We start from the raw sequence: 18,126 nt of genomic DNA, 5'->3' as shown, positions 1-18,126 counted from the left end.
AACCTAACACACTGAACCTAACACACTGAACCTAACACACATCACCGTTACACACTGAACCTAACACACTGAACCTAACACACATCACCGTTACACACTGAACCTAACACACATCACCGTTACACACTGAACCTAACACACATCACCGTTACACACTGAACCTAACACACTGAACCTAACACACATCACTGTTACACACTGAACCTAACACACTGAACCTAACACACATCACTGTTACACACTGAACCTAACACACTGAACCTAACACACTGAACCTAACACACTGAACCTAACACACATCACTGTTACACACTGAACCTAACACACGTCACTGTTACACACTGAATCCAAAACACTGAACCTAACACACTGAACCTAACACACTGAACCTAACACACTGAACCTAACACACATCACTGTTACACACTGAACCTAACACACTGAACCTAACACACTGAACCTAACACACATCACTGTTACACACTGAACCTAACACACTGAACCTAACACACATCACTGTTACACACTGAACCTAACACACTGAACCTAACACACTGAACCTAACACACATCACTGTTACACACTGAACCTAACACACTGAACCTAACACACATCACTGTTACACACTGAACCTAACACACATCACTGTTACACACTGAACCTAACACACTGAACCTAACACACTGAACCTAACACACTGAACCTAACACACATCACTGTTACACACTGAACCTAACACACGTCACTGTTACACACTGAATCCAAAACACTGAACCTAACACACTGAACCTAACACACTGAACCTAACACACTGAACCTAACACACTGAACCTAACACACATCAGCGTTACACACTGAACCTAACACACTGAACCTAACACACTGAACCTAACACACATCACCGTTACACACTGAACCTAACACACTGAACCTAACACACACACATCACTGTTACACACTGAACCTAACACACACACATCATTGTTACACACTGAACCTAACACACATCACTGTTACACACTGAACCTAACACACATCACCGTTACACACTGAACCTAACACACTGAACCTAACACACATCACTGTTACACACTGAACCTAACACACTGAACCTAACACACATCACTGTTACACACTGAACCTAACACACTGAACCTAACACACTGAACCTAACACACATCACCGTTACACACTGAACCTAACACACTGAACCTAACACACATCACTGTTACACACTGAACCTAACACACTGAACCTAACACACATCACTGTTACACACTGAACCTAACACACTGAACCTAACACACATCACTGTTACACACTGAACCTAACACACTGAACCTAACACACTGAACCTAACACACATCACTGTTACACACTGAACCTAACACACTGAACCTAACACACATCACTGTTACACACTGAACCTAACACACTGAACCTAACACACTGAACCTAACACACATCACTGTTACACACTGAACCTAACACACTGAACCTAACACACTGAACCTAACACACATCACTGTTACACACTGAACCTAACACACTGAACCTAACACACTGAACCTAACACACATCACTGTTACACACTGAACCTAACACGCTGAACCTAACACACATCACTGTTACACACTGAACCTAACACACTGAACCTAACACACATCACTGTTACACACTGAACCTAACACACTGAACCTAACACACATCACTGTTACACACTGAACCTAACACACGTCACTGTTACACACTGAATCCAAAACACTGAACCTAACACACTGAACCTAACACACATCACCGTTACACACTGAACCTAACACACTGAACCTAACACGCTGAACCTAACACACATCACTGTTACACACTGAACCTAACACACGTCACTGTTACACACTGAATCCAAAACACTGAACCTAACACACTGAACCTAACACACTGAACCTAACACACATCACCGTTACACACTGAACCTAACACACATCACCGTTACACACTGAACCTAACACACATCACCGTTACACACTGAACCTAACACACATCACCGTTACACACTGAACCTAACACACATCACCGTTACACACTGAACCTAACACACTGAACCTAACACACATCACTGTTACACACTGAACCTAACACACTGAACCTAACACACATCCCTGTTACACACTGAACCTAACACACTGAACCTAACACACTGAACCTAACACACTGAACCTAACACACATCACTGTTACACACTGAACCTAACACACGTCACTGTTACACACTGAATCCAAAACACTGAACCTAACACACTGAACCTAACACACTGAACCTAACACACTGAACCTAACACACATCACTGTTACACACTGAACCTAACACACTGAACCTAACACACTGAACCTAACACACATCACTGTTACACACTGAACCTAACACACTGAACCTAACACACATCACTGTTACACACTGAACCTAACACACTGAACCTAACACACTGAACCTAACACACATCACTGTTACACACTGAACCTAACACACTGAACCTAACACACATCACTGTTACACACTGAACCTAACACACTGAACCTAACACACATCACTGTTACACACTGAACCTAACACACTGAACCTAACACACTGAACCTAACACACTGAACCTAACACACTGAACCTAACACACTGAACCTAACACACATCACCGTTACACACTGAACCTAACACACTGAACCTAACACACTGAACCTAACACACATCACCGTTACACACTGAACCTAACACACGTCACTGTTACACACTGAATCCAAAACACTGAACCTAACACACTGAACCTAACACACTGAACCTAACACACTGAACCTAACACACTGAACCTAACACACATCACCGTTACACACTGAACCTAACACACTGAACCTAACACACTGAACCTAACACACATCACCGTTACACACTGAACCTAACACACTGAACCTAACACACACACATCACTGTTACACACTGAACCTAACACACACACATCATTGTTACACACTGAACCTAACACACATCACTGTTACACACTGAACCTAACACACATCACCGTTACACACTGAACCTAACACACTGAACCTAACACACATCACTGTTACACACTGAACCTAACACACTGAACCTAACACACATCACTGTTACACACTGAACCTAACACACTGAACCTAACACACTGAACCTAACACACATCACCGTTACACACTGAACCTAACACACTGAACCTAACACACATCACTGTTACACACTGAACCTAACACACTGAACCTAACACACATCACTGTTACACACTGAACCTAACACACTGAACCTAACACACTGAACCTAACACACATCACTGTTACACACTGAACCTAACACACTGAACCTAACACACTGAACCTAACACACATCACTGTTACACACTGAACCTAACACACTGAACCTAACACACATCACTGTTACACACTGAACCTAACACACTGAACCTAACACACTGAACCTAACACACATCACTGTTACACACTGAACCTAACACACTGAACCTAACACACTGAACCTAACACACATCACTGTTACACACTGAACCTAACACACTGAACCTAACACACTGAACCTAACACACATCACTGTTACACACTGAACCTAACACGCTGAACCTAACACACATCACTGTTACACACTGAACCTAACACACTGAACCTAACACACATCACTGTTACACACTGAACCTAACACACTGAACCTAACACACATCACTGTTACACACTGAACCTAACACACGTCACTGTTACACACTGAATCCAAAACACTGAACCTAACACACTGAACCTAACACACATCACCGTTACACACTGAACCTAACACACTGAACCTAACACGCTGAACCTAACACACATCACTGTTACACACTGAACCTAACACACTGAACCTAACACACATCACTGTTACACACTGAACCTAACACACTGAACCTAACACACGTCACTGTTACACACTAAATCCAAAACACGGAACCTAACACACTGAACCTAACACACTGAACCTAACACACATCACCGTTACACACTGAACCTAACACACTGAACCTAACACACTGAACCTAACACACTGAACCTAACACACATCACTGTTACACACTGAACCTAACACACTGAACCTAACACACTGAACCTAACACACATCACTGTTACACACTGAACCTAACACACTGAACCTAACACACATCACTGTTACACACAGAACCTAACACACTGAACCTAACACACATCACTGTTACACACTGAACCTAACACACTGAACCTAACACACATCACTGTTACACACTGAACCTAACACACTGAACCTAACACACATCACTGTTACACACTGAACCTAACACACTGAACCTAACACACATCACTGTTACACACTGAACCTAACACACATCACTGTTACACACTGAACCTAACACACTGAACCTAACACACTGAACCTAACACACATCACTGTTACACACTGAACCTAACACACTGAACCTAACACACTGAACCTAACACACATCACTGTTACACACTGAACCTAACACACTGAACCTAACACGCTGAACCTAACACACTGAACCTAACACACATCACTGTTACACACTGAACCTAACACACGTCACTGTTACACACTGAATCCAAAACACTGAACCTAACACACTGAACCTAACACACTGAACCTAACACACATCACCGTTACACACTGAACCTAACACACATCACTGTTACACACTGAACCTAACACACTGAACCTAACACACATCACCGTTACACACTGAACCTAACACACATCACCGTTACACACTGAACCTAACACACTGAACCTAACACACATCACTGTTACACACTGAACCTAACACACTGAACCTAACACACATCACTGTTACACACTGAACCTAACAAACTGAACCTAACACACTGAACCTAACACACATCACTGTTACACACTGAACCTAACACACGTCACTGTTACACACTGAATCCAAAACACTGAACCTAACACACTGAACCTAACACACTGAACCTAACACACATCACCGTTACACACTGAACCTAACACACATCACCGTTACACACTGAACCTAACACACATCACCGTTACACACTGAACCTAACACACTGAACCTAACACACTGAACCTAACACACACACATCACTGTTACACACTGAACCTAACACACACACATCATTGTTACACACTGAACCTAACACACATCACCGTTACACACTGAACCTAACACACTGAACCTAACACACTGAACCTAACACACATCACTGTTACACACTGAACCTAACACACATCACTGTTACACACTGAACCTAACACACTGAACCTAACACACATCACTGTTACACACTGAACCTAACACACTGAACCTAACACACATCAATGTTACACACTGAACCTAACACACTGAACCTAACACACTGAACCTAACACACATCACTGTTACACACTGAACCTAACACACTGAACCTAACACACTGAACCTAACACACTGAACCTAACACACATCACTGTTACACACTGAACCTAACACACTGAACCTAACACACTGAACCTAACACACATCACTGTTACACACTGAACCTAACACACTGAACCTAACACGCTGAACCTAACACACATCACTGTTACACACTGAACCTAACACACTGAACCTAACACACATCACTGTTACACACTGAACCTAACACACTGAACCTAACACACATCACTGTTACACACTGAACCTAATACACTGAACCTAACACACTGAACCTAACACACTGAACCTAACACACATCACTGTTACACACTGAACCTAACACACGTCACTGTTACACACTGAATCCAAAACACTGAACCTAACACACTGAACCTAACACACTGAACCTAACACACTGAACCTAACACACATCACCGTTACACACTGAACCTAACACACTGAACCTAACACACATCACCGTTACACACTGAACCTAACACACATCACCGTTACACACTGAACCTAACACACATCACCGTTACACACTGAACCTAACACACTGAACCTAACACACATCACTGTTACACACTGAACCTAACACACTGAACCTAACACACATCACTGTTACACACTGAACCTAACACACTGAACCTAACACACTGAACCTAACACACTGAACCTAACACACATCACTGTTACACACTGAACCTAACACACGTCACTGTTACACACTGAATCCAAAACACTGAACCTAACACACTGAACCTAACACACTGAACCTAACACACTGAACCTAACACACATCACTGTTACACACTGAACCTAACACACTGAACCTAACACACTGAACCTAACACACATCACTGTTACACACTGAACCTAACACACTGAACCTAACACACATCACTGTTACACACTGAACCTAACACACTGAACCTAACACACTGAACCTAACACACATCACTGTTACACACTGAACCTAACACACTGAACCTAACACACATCACTGTTACACACTGAACCTAACACACTGAACCTAACACACTGAACCTAACACACTGAACCTAACACACATCACTGTTACACACTGAACCTAACACACGTCACTGTTACACACTGAATCCAAAACACTGAACCTAACACACTGAACCTAACACACTGAACCTAACACACTGAACCTAACACACTGAACCTAACACACATCAGCGTTACACACTGAACCTAACACACTGAACCTAACACACTGAACCTAACACACATCACCGTTACACACTGAACCTAACACACTGAACCTAACACACACACATCACTGTTACACACTGAACCTAACACACACACATCATTGTTACACACTGAACCTAACACACATCACTGTTACACACTGAACCTAACACACATCACCGTTACACACTGAACCTAACACACTGAACCTAACACACATCACTGTTACACACTGAACCTAACACACTGAACCTAACACACATCACTGTTACACACTGAACCTAACACACTGAACCTAACACACTGAACCTAACACACATCACCGTTACACACTGAACCTAACACACTGAACCTAACACACATCACTGTTACACACTGAACCTAACACACTGAACCTAACACACATCACTGTTACACACTGAACCTAACACACTGAACCTAACACACATCACTGTTACACACTGAACCTAACACACTGAACCTAACACACTGAACCTAACACACATCACTGTTACACACTGAACCTAACACACTGAACCTAACACACATCACTGTTACACACTGAACCTAACACACTGAACCTAACACACTGAACCTAACACACATCACTGTTACACACTGAACCTAACACACTGAACCTAACACACTGAACCTAACACACATCACTGTTACACACTGAACCTAACACACTGAACCTAACACACTGAACCTAACACACATCACTGTTACACACTGAACCTAACACGCTGAACCTAACACACATCACTGTTACACACTGAACCTAACACACTGAACCTAACACACATCACTGTTACACACTGAACCTAACACACTGAACCTAACACACATCACTGTTACACACTGAACCTAACACACGTCACTGTTACACACTGAATCCAAAACACTGAACCTAACACACTGAACCTAACACACATCACCGTTACACACTGAACCTAACACACTGAACCTAACACGCTGAACCTAACACACATCACTGTTACACACTGAACCTAACACACGTCACTGTTACACACTGAATCCAAAACACTGAACCTAACACACTGAACCTAACACACTGAACCTAACACACATCACCGTTACACACTGAACCTAACACACATCACCGTTACACACTGAACCTAACACACATCACCGTTACACACTGAACCTAACACACATCACCGTTACACACTGAACCTAACACACATCACCGTTACACACTGAACCTAACACACTGAACCTAACACACATCACTGTTACACACTGAACCTAACACACTGAACCTAACACACATCACTGTTACACACTGAACCTAACACACTGAACCTAACACACTGAACCTAACACACTGAACCTAACACACATCACTGTTACACACTGAACCTAACACACGTCACTGTTACACACTGAATCCAAAACACTGAACCTAACACACTGAACCTAACACACTGAACCTAACACACTGAACCTAACACACATCACTGTTACACACTGAACCTAACACACTGAACCTAACACACTGAACCTAACACACATCACTGTTACACACTGAACCTAACACACTGAACCTAACACACATCACTGTTACACACTGAACCTAACACACTGAACCTAACACACTGAACCTAACACACATCACTGTTACACACTGAACCTAACACACTGAACCTAACACACATCACTGTTACACACTGAACCTAACACACTGAACCTAACACACATCACTGTTACACACTGAACCTAACACACTGAACCTAACACACTGAACCTAACACACTGAACCTAACACACTGAACCTAACACACTGAACCTAACACACATCACCGTTACACACTGAACCTAACACACTGAACCTAACACACTGAACCTAACACACATCACCGTTACACACTGAACCTAACACACGTCACTGTTACACACTGAATCCAAAACACTGAACCTAACACACTGAACCTAACACACTGAACCTAACACACTGAACCTAACACACTGAACCTAACACACATCACCGTTACACACTGAACCTAACACACTGAACCTAACACACTGAACCTAACACACATCACCGTTACACACTGAACCTAACACACTGAACCTAACACACACACATCACTGTTACACACTGAACCTAACACACACACATCATTGTTACACACTGAACCTAACACACATCACTGTTACACACTGAACCTAACACACATCACCGTTACACACTGAACCTAACACACTGAACCTAACACACATCACTGTTACACACTGAACCTAACACACTGAACCTAACACACATCACTGTTACACACTGAACCTAACACACTGAACCTAACACACTGAACCTAACACACATCACCGTTACACACTGAACCTAACACACTGAACCTAACACACATCACTGTTACACACTGAACCTAACACACTGAACCTAACACACATCACTGTTACACACTGAACCTAACACACTGAACCTAACACACTGAACCTAACACACATCACTGTTACACACTGAACCTAACACACTGAACCTAACACACTGAACCTAACACACATCACTGTTACACACTGAACCTAACACACTGAACCTAACACACATCACTGTTACACACTGAACCTAACACACTGAACCTAACACACTGAACCTAACACACATCACTGTTACACACTGAACCTAACACACTGAACCTAACACACTGAACCTAACACACATCACTGTTACACACTGAACCTAACACACTGAACCTAACACACTGAACCTAACACACATCACTGTTACACACTGAACCTAACACGCTGAACCTAACACACATCACTGTTACACACTGAACCTAACACACTGAACCTAACACACATCACTGTTACACACTGAACCTAACACACTGAACCTAACACACATCACTGTTACACACTGAACCTAACACACGTCACTGTTACACACTGAATCCAAAACACTGAACCTAACACACTGAACCTAACACACATCACCGTTACACACTGAACCTAACACACTGAACCTAACACGCTGAACCTAACACACATCACTGTTACACACTGAACCTAACACACTGAACCTAACACACATCACTGTTACACACTGAACCTAACACACTGAACCTAACACACGTCACTGTTACACACTAAATCCAAAACACGGAACCTAACACACTGAACCTAACACACTGAACCTAACACACATCACCGTTACACACTGAACCTAACACACTGAACCTAACACACATCACCGTTACACACTGAACCTAACACACATCACCGTTACACACTGAACCTAACACACTGAACCTAACACACTGAACCTAACACACACACATCACTGTTACACACTGAACCTAACACACACACATCACTGTTACACACTGAACCTAACACACACACATCACCGTTACACACTGAACCTAACACACTGAACCTAACACACACACACATCACTGTTACACACTGAACCTAACACACTGAACCTAACACACTGAACCTAACACACTGAACCTAACACACTGAACCTAACACACTGAACCTAACACACTGAACCTAACACACACACATCACTGTTACACACTGAACCTAACACACTGAACCTAACACACATCACTGTTACACACTGAACCTAACACACATCACTGTTACACACTGAACCTAACACACATCACTGTTACACACTGAACCTAACACACTGAACCTAACACACATCACTGTTACACACTGAACCTAACACACTGAACCTAACACACTGAACCTAACACACATCACTGTTACACACTGAACCTAACACACTGAACCTAACACACATCACTGTTACACACTGAACCTAACACACTGAACCTAACACACATCACTGTTACACACTGAACCTAACACACATCACTGTTACACACTGAACCTAACACACATCACCGTTACACACTGAACCTAACACACATCACTGTTACACACTGAACCTAACACACATCACCGTTACACACTGAACCTAACACACATCACCGTTACACACTGAACCTAACACACATCACTGTTACACACTGAACCTAACACCCCCATTGCCTGTGTGTATTGTCTGTGTCTATACAGGTGTGAATGAGTTTGTACAGTATCTGGTTGTGTGTTTCTGTGTACACGTGCAGGGCGGACTAGCCTCACTTGGCCATGTCTCGTGACAGCTGCATGAAGTGCTCCCCGTCAGTAGGGGGCAGTAGGTTGAGGATACGACGGTACCCGTCCATGGACTGCTTGTGTTCCCCCACCTGCTCATACAGGCTGCAACGTTCCCATAGGTAGCGCACATTACTGGGGTCATACTTAATGGCTGAGAGGGAGGGAGGGAGACACAGACAGACAGAGAGCGAGACAGAGAGCGAGACAGACAGAGAGAGACAGAGAGAGAGAGACAGAGAGAGAGAGAGACAGAGAGAGAGAGAGACAGACAGAGAGAGAGACAGACAGAGAGAGAGACAGACAGACAGACAGAGAGAGACAGGGGGAGGAAGAAACAGGGATAGAGAAATGTGTTAGGAGACAATTATTTCAGTGAGGTTGCCATTGATTGATTGAAATTCTTAGATAATTTAAATGAGTAGCTCAAGCCGGAGACAACACTAGTTGGCCATCAGTATACTGGCCATCAGTATCAGTACCGGAGATACTGGCCATCAGTATCAGTACCGGAGATACTGGCCATCAGTATCAGTACCGGAGATACTGGCCATCAGTATCAGTACCGGAGATACTGGCCATCAGTATCAGTACCGGAGATACTGGCCATCAGTATCAGTACCGGAGATACTGGCCATCAGTATACTGGCCATCAGTATCAGTACCGGAGATACTGGCCATCAGTATCAGTACCGGAGATACTGGCCATCAGTATCAGTACCGGAGATACTGGCCATCAGTATCAGTACCGGAGATACTGGCCATCAGTATCAGTACCGGAGATACTGGCCATCAGTATCAGTACCGGAGATACTGGCCATCAGTATCAGTACCGGAGATACTGGCCATCAGTATCAACCACCTCTAACTAGCAGTAAATCAATCAAATAAATAACATATTTTAGCAGTTTGAGGTCAGGGGTCAGAGGGCCAGGGTTAGAGGTCAGGGGTCACCTCACCTTTGGTGTAGCAGATGATGGCCTGCCTGATGTTGTCCTGCTCCAGAGACATGTCGGCCAGCTTGACCCACTCCTCACAGTCGCTGGGGTTGAGATGAGCAGCGATCAGGCCAAACTGTAGAGACTTCTCCATGTCCCCCTGGTCCTCATAGATCATAGCCAGGGTGGAGAAGGGCTCGTAGGCCAGTGGGGCTGGTGGGAGAACGGTGAATAGAAGGGTTAGATGGGACTCAATTTTAGTCAGCGTATAACAGGAAGGCCTCCCTCATTGACACTCCCTGGTTAATATATTTATTTTTAAAGACAACTTTGATGAATTCAGATCAGTCAGTAATGCTGCATTCATGACAAGTCGGAAACTCTGAACCTCCCAGTTAAAATTAACATAAGCTATTTGGGTAGAGCTACCTATTGGATGATTCTGATACTTTCCAAGTGGGAAATTCAGATATCATCTTACTCAGAGTTTTCAGTTTCCTAGTTACAGCATGTCCTGAATGCAGCATAAGTCTCTACAATTGAATTGAGATGGCTACTATAGCAGTGTCTAGTGACAAATAAATGCCCTGTCTGTTCCTTAGTCTGTTCCTCCTCTGGCCTGGAATACTGCCCATCCTGTCTGATGATCTCCTCTGTCCTGGACACTGCCCATCCTGTCTGATGATCTCCTCTGTCCTGAACACTACCTACCCTGTCTGATGATCTCCATACACATCAGGACGGCGTCCTCCTTGTCTCCGCGGGCGTAACGGATGTTGGCTTCTCCCATGAGGCCCCTTAGGGCCCGGGGCAGCTTGCTGCGGTTACGTCTCTCCTGAACAGTACACAATCACCATCAATAGTCCCATGTCAACAAACACTGCAGCCTGACCAAGTGTAACAGAGGTGTTTCAGTGAACCCGGCTCAAATGGTGACTAGCCTAACTCTGCCTGAGACGAGCCATAATTAAACTATTATTGCATACACAACACATCTATTGTCAAACTATGGCTAACTGATCTAATGTCAAGGCTCAGAGGGCTAACAGTCTTGTGAACCCTGTTAGAATGAAGACAGGCCTTTATTTTCACCTTCATCATCTTCTTGTTCTCTCGGTTAAGCTCCATTTCCAGAGCAAAGACATCCCCAGCTGAGGGCCCTTCCTCATCTTCCTTAGCTTCAACCTTCCTCTCCTCCTCTGAATCCTCCTCTTCCTCTTCTTCATAATCGTCATCTTCATCATCCTCCTCCTCCTCTTCCTCTTCCTCAGTCTGTTCAGTCTCTGTTCCCTCCTCCATCATCGAGGCAAAGGCCTTCTGGACAGAGGGGCTGACGCCTTCCTCGGGACCCGCTGGCAAGGACAGAAGAGGTGGATAGTTGGCATACAACAATGACTTGACTGGAATTGCATAAGAATACATGAAGAGTGCCTAGGCTTTAGCTCAGCGGGCTAATTGAAGATTGTGGGAAGCAGAATATCCATGTTCCGAACCCAAGCAGTCACATGACTGAACAAGTGGAGACACACACCTGCGGGCCGTTTTTGAGAACATTTTCTCGGACTGCGGCCGTGGGAAGTGCTGGGGAGAGTGTCATCTGGTCCAATCTCTTCATCTTCCTCTGAACGCCCTTCGTTCGATACCTGAGGGAAGAGATCCGAGATGAGATGCTTTCAACACAGGCATTTGTGAAAGGCGTTCCAGTAGCACATATTTTATCATTGCGAGCTCCAAAACTTGTACACAAGTTTGATCTTTTCAACGTTAATACAGCATGCAGAGTGGATGTCCCACTTACCTTCAATTTAGCTTTTCTTTCCTCTCTCCGTATTTCAAACTCCTCGAATGAAATTCTTCCCTCCAGGTAGTCAATGAGCTCTGAGCTGAACGCCGACATCTCACCGACTAACTAAAACGATTTATGGTGTTTAAAAACACGTAAAATAATGATGATAATTCTCATTGTAAACATTTCATTTTGACAACACGAGTGGCACCGGCGACTGTTAATGACGTAATTTCAAAACGACAGAAGTTCTTCTTCGACGCTTCAAAAGGTAGATTTGTAAATCGTTACACACCGCCACCTATCGATTAATGCATGAACCACAAAAATACTCATAAACAAACAGAGACAAATACACACATAAAGTATCTGATAACGACAATACATTGGTATATTATTCTTTGATGATTTTGGTATGAATCATTGGGAGTAAATTCGTTTTTGGTTGTTGTTGTGGTCAGACAATTCCTATTCCAGAACGACAGGTGGCGCTGTTCTGTAGCAACTCGTTAGAGAAATCCCATTCGCTTCTTCCATCGTCACTGATGTTATGGCGGACTACAACAAGCACAGCAGCAAGCGGCTCTCCGATGATGGAGGTGATACTAGTACATCTTTAGGGGCAATGTATCGCTGTCTTGTCGAAATAAGACTAGAAGTATAACGTTACATCGACCACCTGTAACTAATACAACATTCCCATGCTCATCGTGTCCGCTTGTGAACGGAGCTTCGGCCTGTCCCCATTCAGCTAGCAGCCATTGATGTAACGTTAGCAGGTTTCCAATGAAACTAGATAGCTGGTTTTATTAGCTAGTTAGCTTTACGCGAGATCGCTAGGTTAGCCATTGCAGCTGCTCATGTATGATGGAGCAATGTTTACGATTGTTTTTCAAATACTTTTGTCGGTAAACACAACTAATATGGGCTTCACTTGGCATGCAGCCAGTTTCCAAAAGAAGACACATTTAGCTAGCTAAGACAGATAAATGCATAGGATGCAACATGCGTTGAACGTAAAAAAAATCTGTAACATGATAAACTATAAACTATATAAACTATAGGCTATGCATGCACATATGCTATGTGGAAAATTGCAATAGTGTTAAAATAACTAGCTAGGTTTATGACCATAACCGCAACGCAACAGTAGTGGGAGTGTTTGGTGCTTTCACACACCAACTTCCAAACAGGTTCACCCATAAAATTAGGAATTCCTTTAATAGGATCTCTATGGGTTCACCCACCTACCGGTAACCCGGCAACCACTCCCAGGTAACAGTAGCTCATCCTTGGTTTCCCAGGCAACAGTTGCTCACCTTGGTAAGTTGTTTCGCCTCCAGCAGGACCGGAGGAGAAGGAAGGCAGTGTGAAAACTAAGACTGTCTCTTCCAGCACTGGAGGAGGGGGGAAACGCTCGGCCCAGGAGGTCAGCCCTGGCCCGGGGAAGGTGTCCACCTCGAGCCACCCGGTACCCCCAGCCCCCAAAGTCTCCAAGATAGGATTTGGTCTGATCAGCCAGCCTATAAAGAAGCCTGCGCCCATCTCCATCAAGCTGGGTGCTAGTGTGAGTACCATTAGGGTTAGTGTGTGTGTGACATCTATCTCAGTGTGTGTGGTTGACAGATGTGTGTATCTCTCCATTTTAGAAACCCAAAGAGCCTGTACCTGTACCTGCCAAGAAACCAGCTCTGGCCTCGGTTTTCAATGTTGACTCTGATGATGTGAGTTAAGGGCTGGCTTCATTTCGGCTGGCACTGAGCCAAACTTGGCTAGCCGAACCGAACGAGAGTGCTTGCATACTCCCTTAAAATAACTTTGCTGGAAAAATTTGAAAAAAGCTGCAATAGTACTGTTTGTCCATTTTGAGACACCGTAGCCAGTATACACTTCCTCAGAATAGTCAGAATTAATAAAAAAAGAACTCAAGAAATGTAATTAGTTTAGAAGTTGTTTTTTTCCCGTGTAAGTTCACATCTAACTAAGATGTTTCTTACAGTATTTTTTAAAAGAAAAGTCATCTCTCATTGGATGACAGACTTTACTGAAGAATCCCTACTGTTACACTACGTACACTTCCGCTCCGAACTTCGGCTTGCCCCTAGAAAAAATGTTGTGTACCCAAACACCTGAAAAACTAAAATCCAAAACAAACAAAAATGTCACAAAATGGCGTCACAATAATGAACAAACTGTTTTTGCTGGGAAGCATACACACACACACACACACACACACACACACCACATCCCAATAGATTAGTAGGTTGTGCAAACAAACTGTCATATGCAGTGAAACATCAATGTTGATGCCTGTGCTCTAACCACAGAGTTGTAATAACAGCTGTTTTCTCCTCTGACAGAGTGAGGAGGAGATGCCTGTGCTCTAACCACAGAGTTGTAATAACAGCTGTTTTCTCCTCTGACAGAGTGAGGAGGAGATGCCTGCAGAAGCCAAGATGAGGATGAAGAACATTGGCAGGTAAGAAGCACAACGTTTGAATTATTATCTCAAAATGTTTTTACAACATCTCACAAATGTTATCTGAAATGCCAGGTTTTCTGACATCATGCTCTGTTCATAAATCACTGAAATGTGATGTACCTATTCCTAGATCCTTGTCAAGTATTCTACCCAGTGTGCGTCTCTGAAACGGCATCCTATTGCCTATTAGTTAACTAATATTGACCACTTTGGAGAGACCTCTGGCCCAAAGTATGGCACTATATAGGGAATCGGTTACAATTTTGGGTGGATTTGAACCAGGCGTGATGACCAACACGTGTTTGCATGGGTCATTTGAGCGTGGACCTACTACTAGTCAATGTGATGTTTTCATTTTGGTCAACGCACCAGTTCAGACCGTAGTGGTTCCAACAACCTTTAGGTCCACTACCACACATAACTCTCTATGTTCACCTCAGGGAGACGCCCACGTCAGCAGGCCCCAACTCCTTCAACAAGGGGAAGCAGGGATTCTCCGACCACCAGAAGCTCTGGGAGAGGAAGCTCAAGTCTCAGACGGACACTGACCAATAGGGCTCCTGCCTCATCGGTTATTAGTCACAGTAAGACCAGTAGGGCTCGGTCTTACTGGGTTGCTAATGACAACAGTCAAACTGCACACCATGTTTGCTTTTGTGTGGGATGATGTCACCTTGATTGAGTTGCTTTTTCTCTTCGTTTGTCTGTTGACGATGGTGTAAAAACAATGTACATACTGCTATGTAATGATGGTGAGACATTCGTGCTATCAAGCATATTTTTTTGTTTTGTTTTAAGCGTGTGTGTGTGTGTGTGTGTGTGTGTGTGTGTGTGTTATATAGCAGACTGGAGTGGGTGTAGTTCAGAGCATGAGGATACGTTTTGGGAAAGGGAGCTTCAAGACAACTTAATAATAGTTTGCCTCATCTAGGATATATCACTACTTTATAACAGTCCTGACAAGGTTTTCAACCCTGGCCTTTCCCTCCCTGTCTGTCATGCCTTTACAGAGTGATCCCAGACAGGAACCATTTCTCCCGTGCCTGAGGTTGACATGTAGAAATATTCATATTAGGACAATAAACGTACATTCAATTCCAAAATGAAATGTCTTTTTTAATTATATTTATGCAACAAAAAAAAAGCAATTGAACCACAATGCACAATACCAGTGTATCATATACATTCTTCAAATGCATAAATAATGTAAAGCCTCAATGACAATCTTGATGATGTTACTGGGTATAAGAAGAGGAGCGGAGGACAGTAATTATCAAAGATTGTTATAACTAAACCAAGATGGACCACAGCCTGTCGTTTCAAAAGGGGAATGAATGAGCCGCGGTGGGCAGAACAAGCGGATGCTTCACAGTCACACACCCGGTGAAATATCTCTCTTATTGTTCTATCTGTGCTGTTATATTCTTTCAAAATGGAAAGACGTGACCTAAGCGTGTTTTCCTTCACATAAATAAACAAATTATTCCGCTGTCAACAGCTGTCTTTAACTGGAGCTTATGCAAGTATGTTAGGTCCTTCTCTGTACTGTAGTTCGTATGTAATATAAATAAATACTCTACCTATTCTGGGGTGTATTAACTAGGAAACAAACAGAACTCAACAGAAGCAAGAGAAACGGGGACAGAACCTGAATTTGTCCAATAGAAAGTAGTTTTAGTTGCGAAACATTTTCCGTTTGCCCAAGGTTTTGCTATGGTCCAAAACCTTATGCTACGGTGTGCTTTAAGGACTCTGATCTTTAGCACAGTTATTGGAGAAAAAAACCTGACCTGGTTGGTTTAAAAGACTAATTACTGAAAAAAGAATACACCCAGGATCTGCTTTGACTGCCATTTACCAGGAACCACTGCTTTGACTGCCATTTACCAGGAACCACTGCATTGACTGCTATTTACCTCATGGAACCTGGTAACCACTACGTTACCAGGTTCCAGGAGGTAACAACACATTCTTAGAAGCAACAACCATGAAACCACAGGTCCCTCAACCCCCCAAAAATATATATACAAGGTGTCAAGTTACTGGAGAACCGCCCTAACGA

General features: G+C 43.4%; 2 protein-coding genes across 3 annotated transcripts in view; one reads left to right on the top strand and one right to left on the bottom strand.

The window, feature by feature from the left end:
- The window catches only part of LOC110511355 (general transcription factor 3C polypeptide 3), a 39,177-nt gene extending 25,362 nt beyond the window's left edge, over window positions 1–13,815 (bottom strand). Inside the window, exons 1-6 of the mRNA XM_036951592.1 lie at window positions 13,595–13,815; window positions 13,328–13,439; window positions 12,889–13,148; window positions 12,508–12,631; window positions 11,818–12,009; window positions 10,847–11,012 (exon numbers count right to left, since the gene is read on the bottom strand). Coding sequence (XP_036807487.1) covers window positions 10,847–11,012; window positions 11,818–12,009; window positions 12,508–12,631; window positions 12,889–13,148; window positions 13,328–13,439; window positions 13,595–13,693 — 953 coding nt within the window. The 5' untranslated portion in view covers window positions 13,694–13,815. The remainder of the gene's footprint in view (window positions 1–10,846; window positions 11,013–11,817; window positions 12,010–12,507; window positions 12,632–12,888; window positions 13,149–13,327; window positions 13,440–13,594) is intronic.
- A 256-nt stretch (window positions 13,816–14,071) lies between these two features.
- LOC110517746 (PEST proteolytic signal-containing nuclear protein) lies at window positions 14,072–16,747 on the top strand. Of its 2 annotated transcripts, none has more exons than XM_036951591.1 (5): window positions 14,072–14,181; window positions 14,929–15,149; window positions 15,232–15,306; window positions 16,009–16,061; window positions 16,505–16,747. In XM_036951591.1, the coding sequence occupies exons 1-5, from the start codon at window positions 14,133–14,135 to the stop codon at window positions 16,617–16,619; spliced, it is 513 nt and encodes a 170-aa protein (XP_036807486.1). In that variant the 5' UTR covers window positions 14,072–14,132; the 3' UTR covers window positions 16,620–16,747. The 2 variants fall into 2 exon arrangements, with proteins under 2 accessions (XP_036807486.1, XP_036807485.1); XM_036951590.1 differs by having other exon boundaries at window positions 14,075–14,181; window positions 14,926–15,149.
- The last annotated feature ends 1,379 nt before the right edge of the window (window positions 16,748–18,126 follow it).

Source organism: Oncorhynchus mykiss, chromosome 18, assembly GCF_013265735.2.
Source record: "Oncorhynchus mykiss isolate Arlee chromosome 18, USDA_OmykA_1.1, whole genome shotgun sequence".
Classification (NCBI taxonomy): domain Eukaryota; kingdom Metazoa; phylum Chordata; class Actinopteri; order Salmoniformes; family Salmonidae; genus Oncorhynchus; species Oncorhynchus mykiss.
Note: the sequence above shows the minus strand (reverse complement) of the source record. Positions and strands in the feature narration are given on the sequence as shown.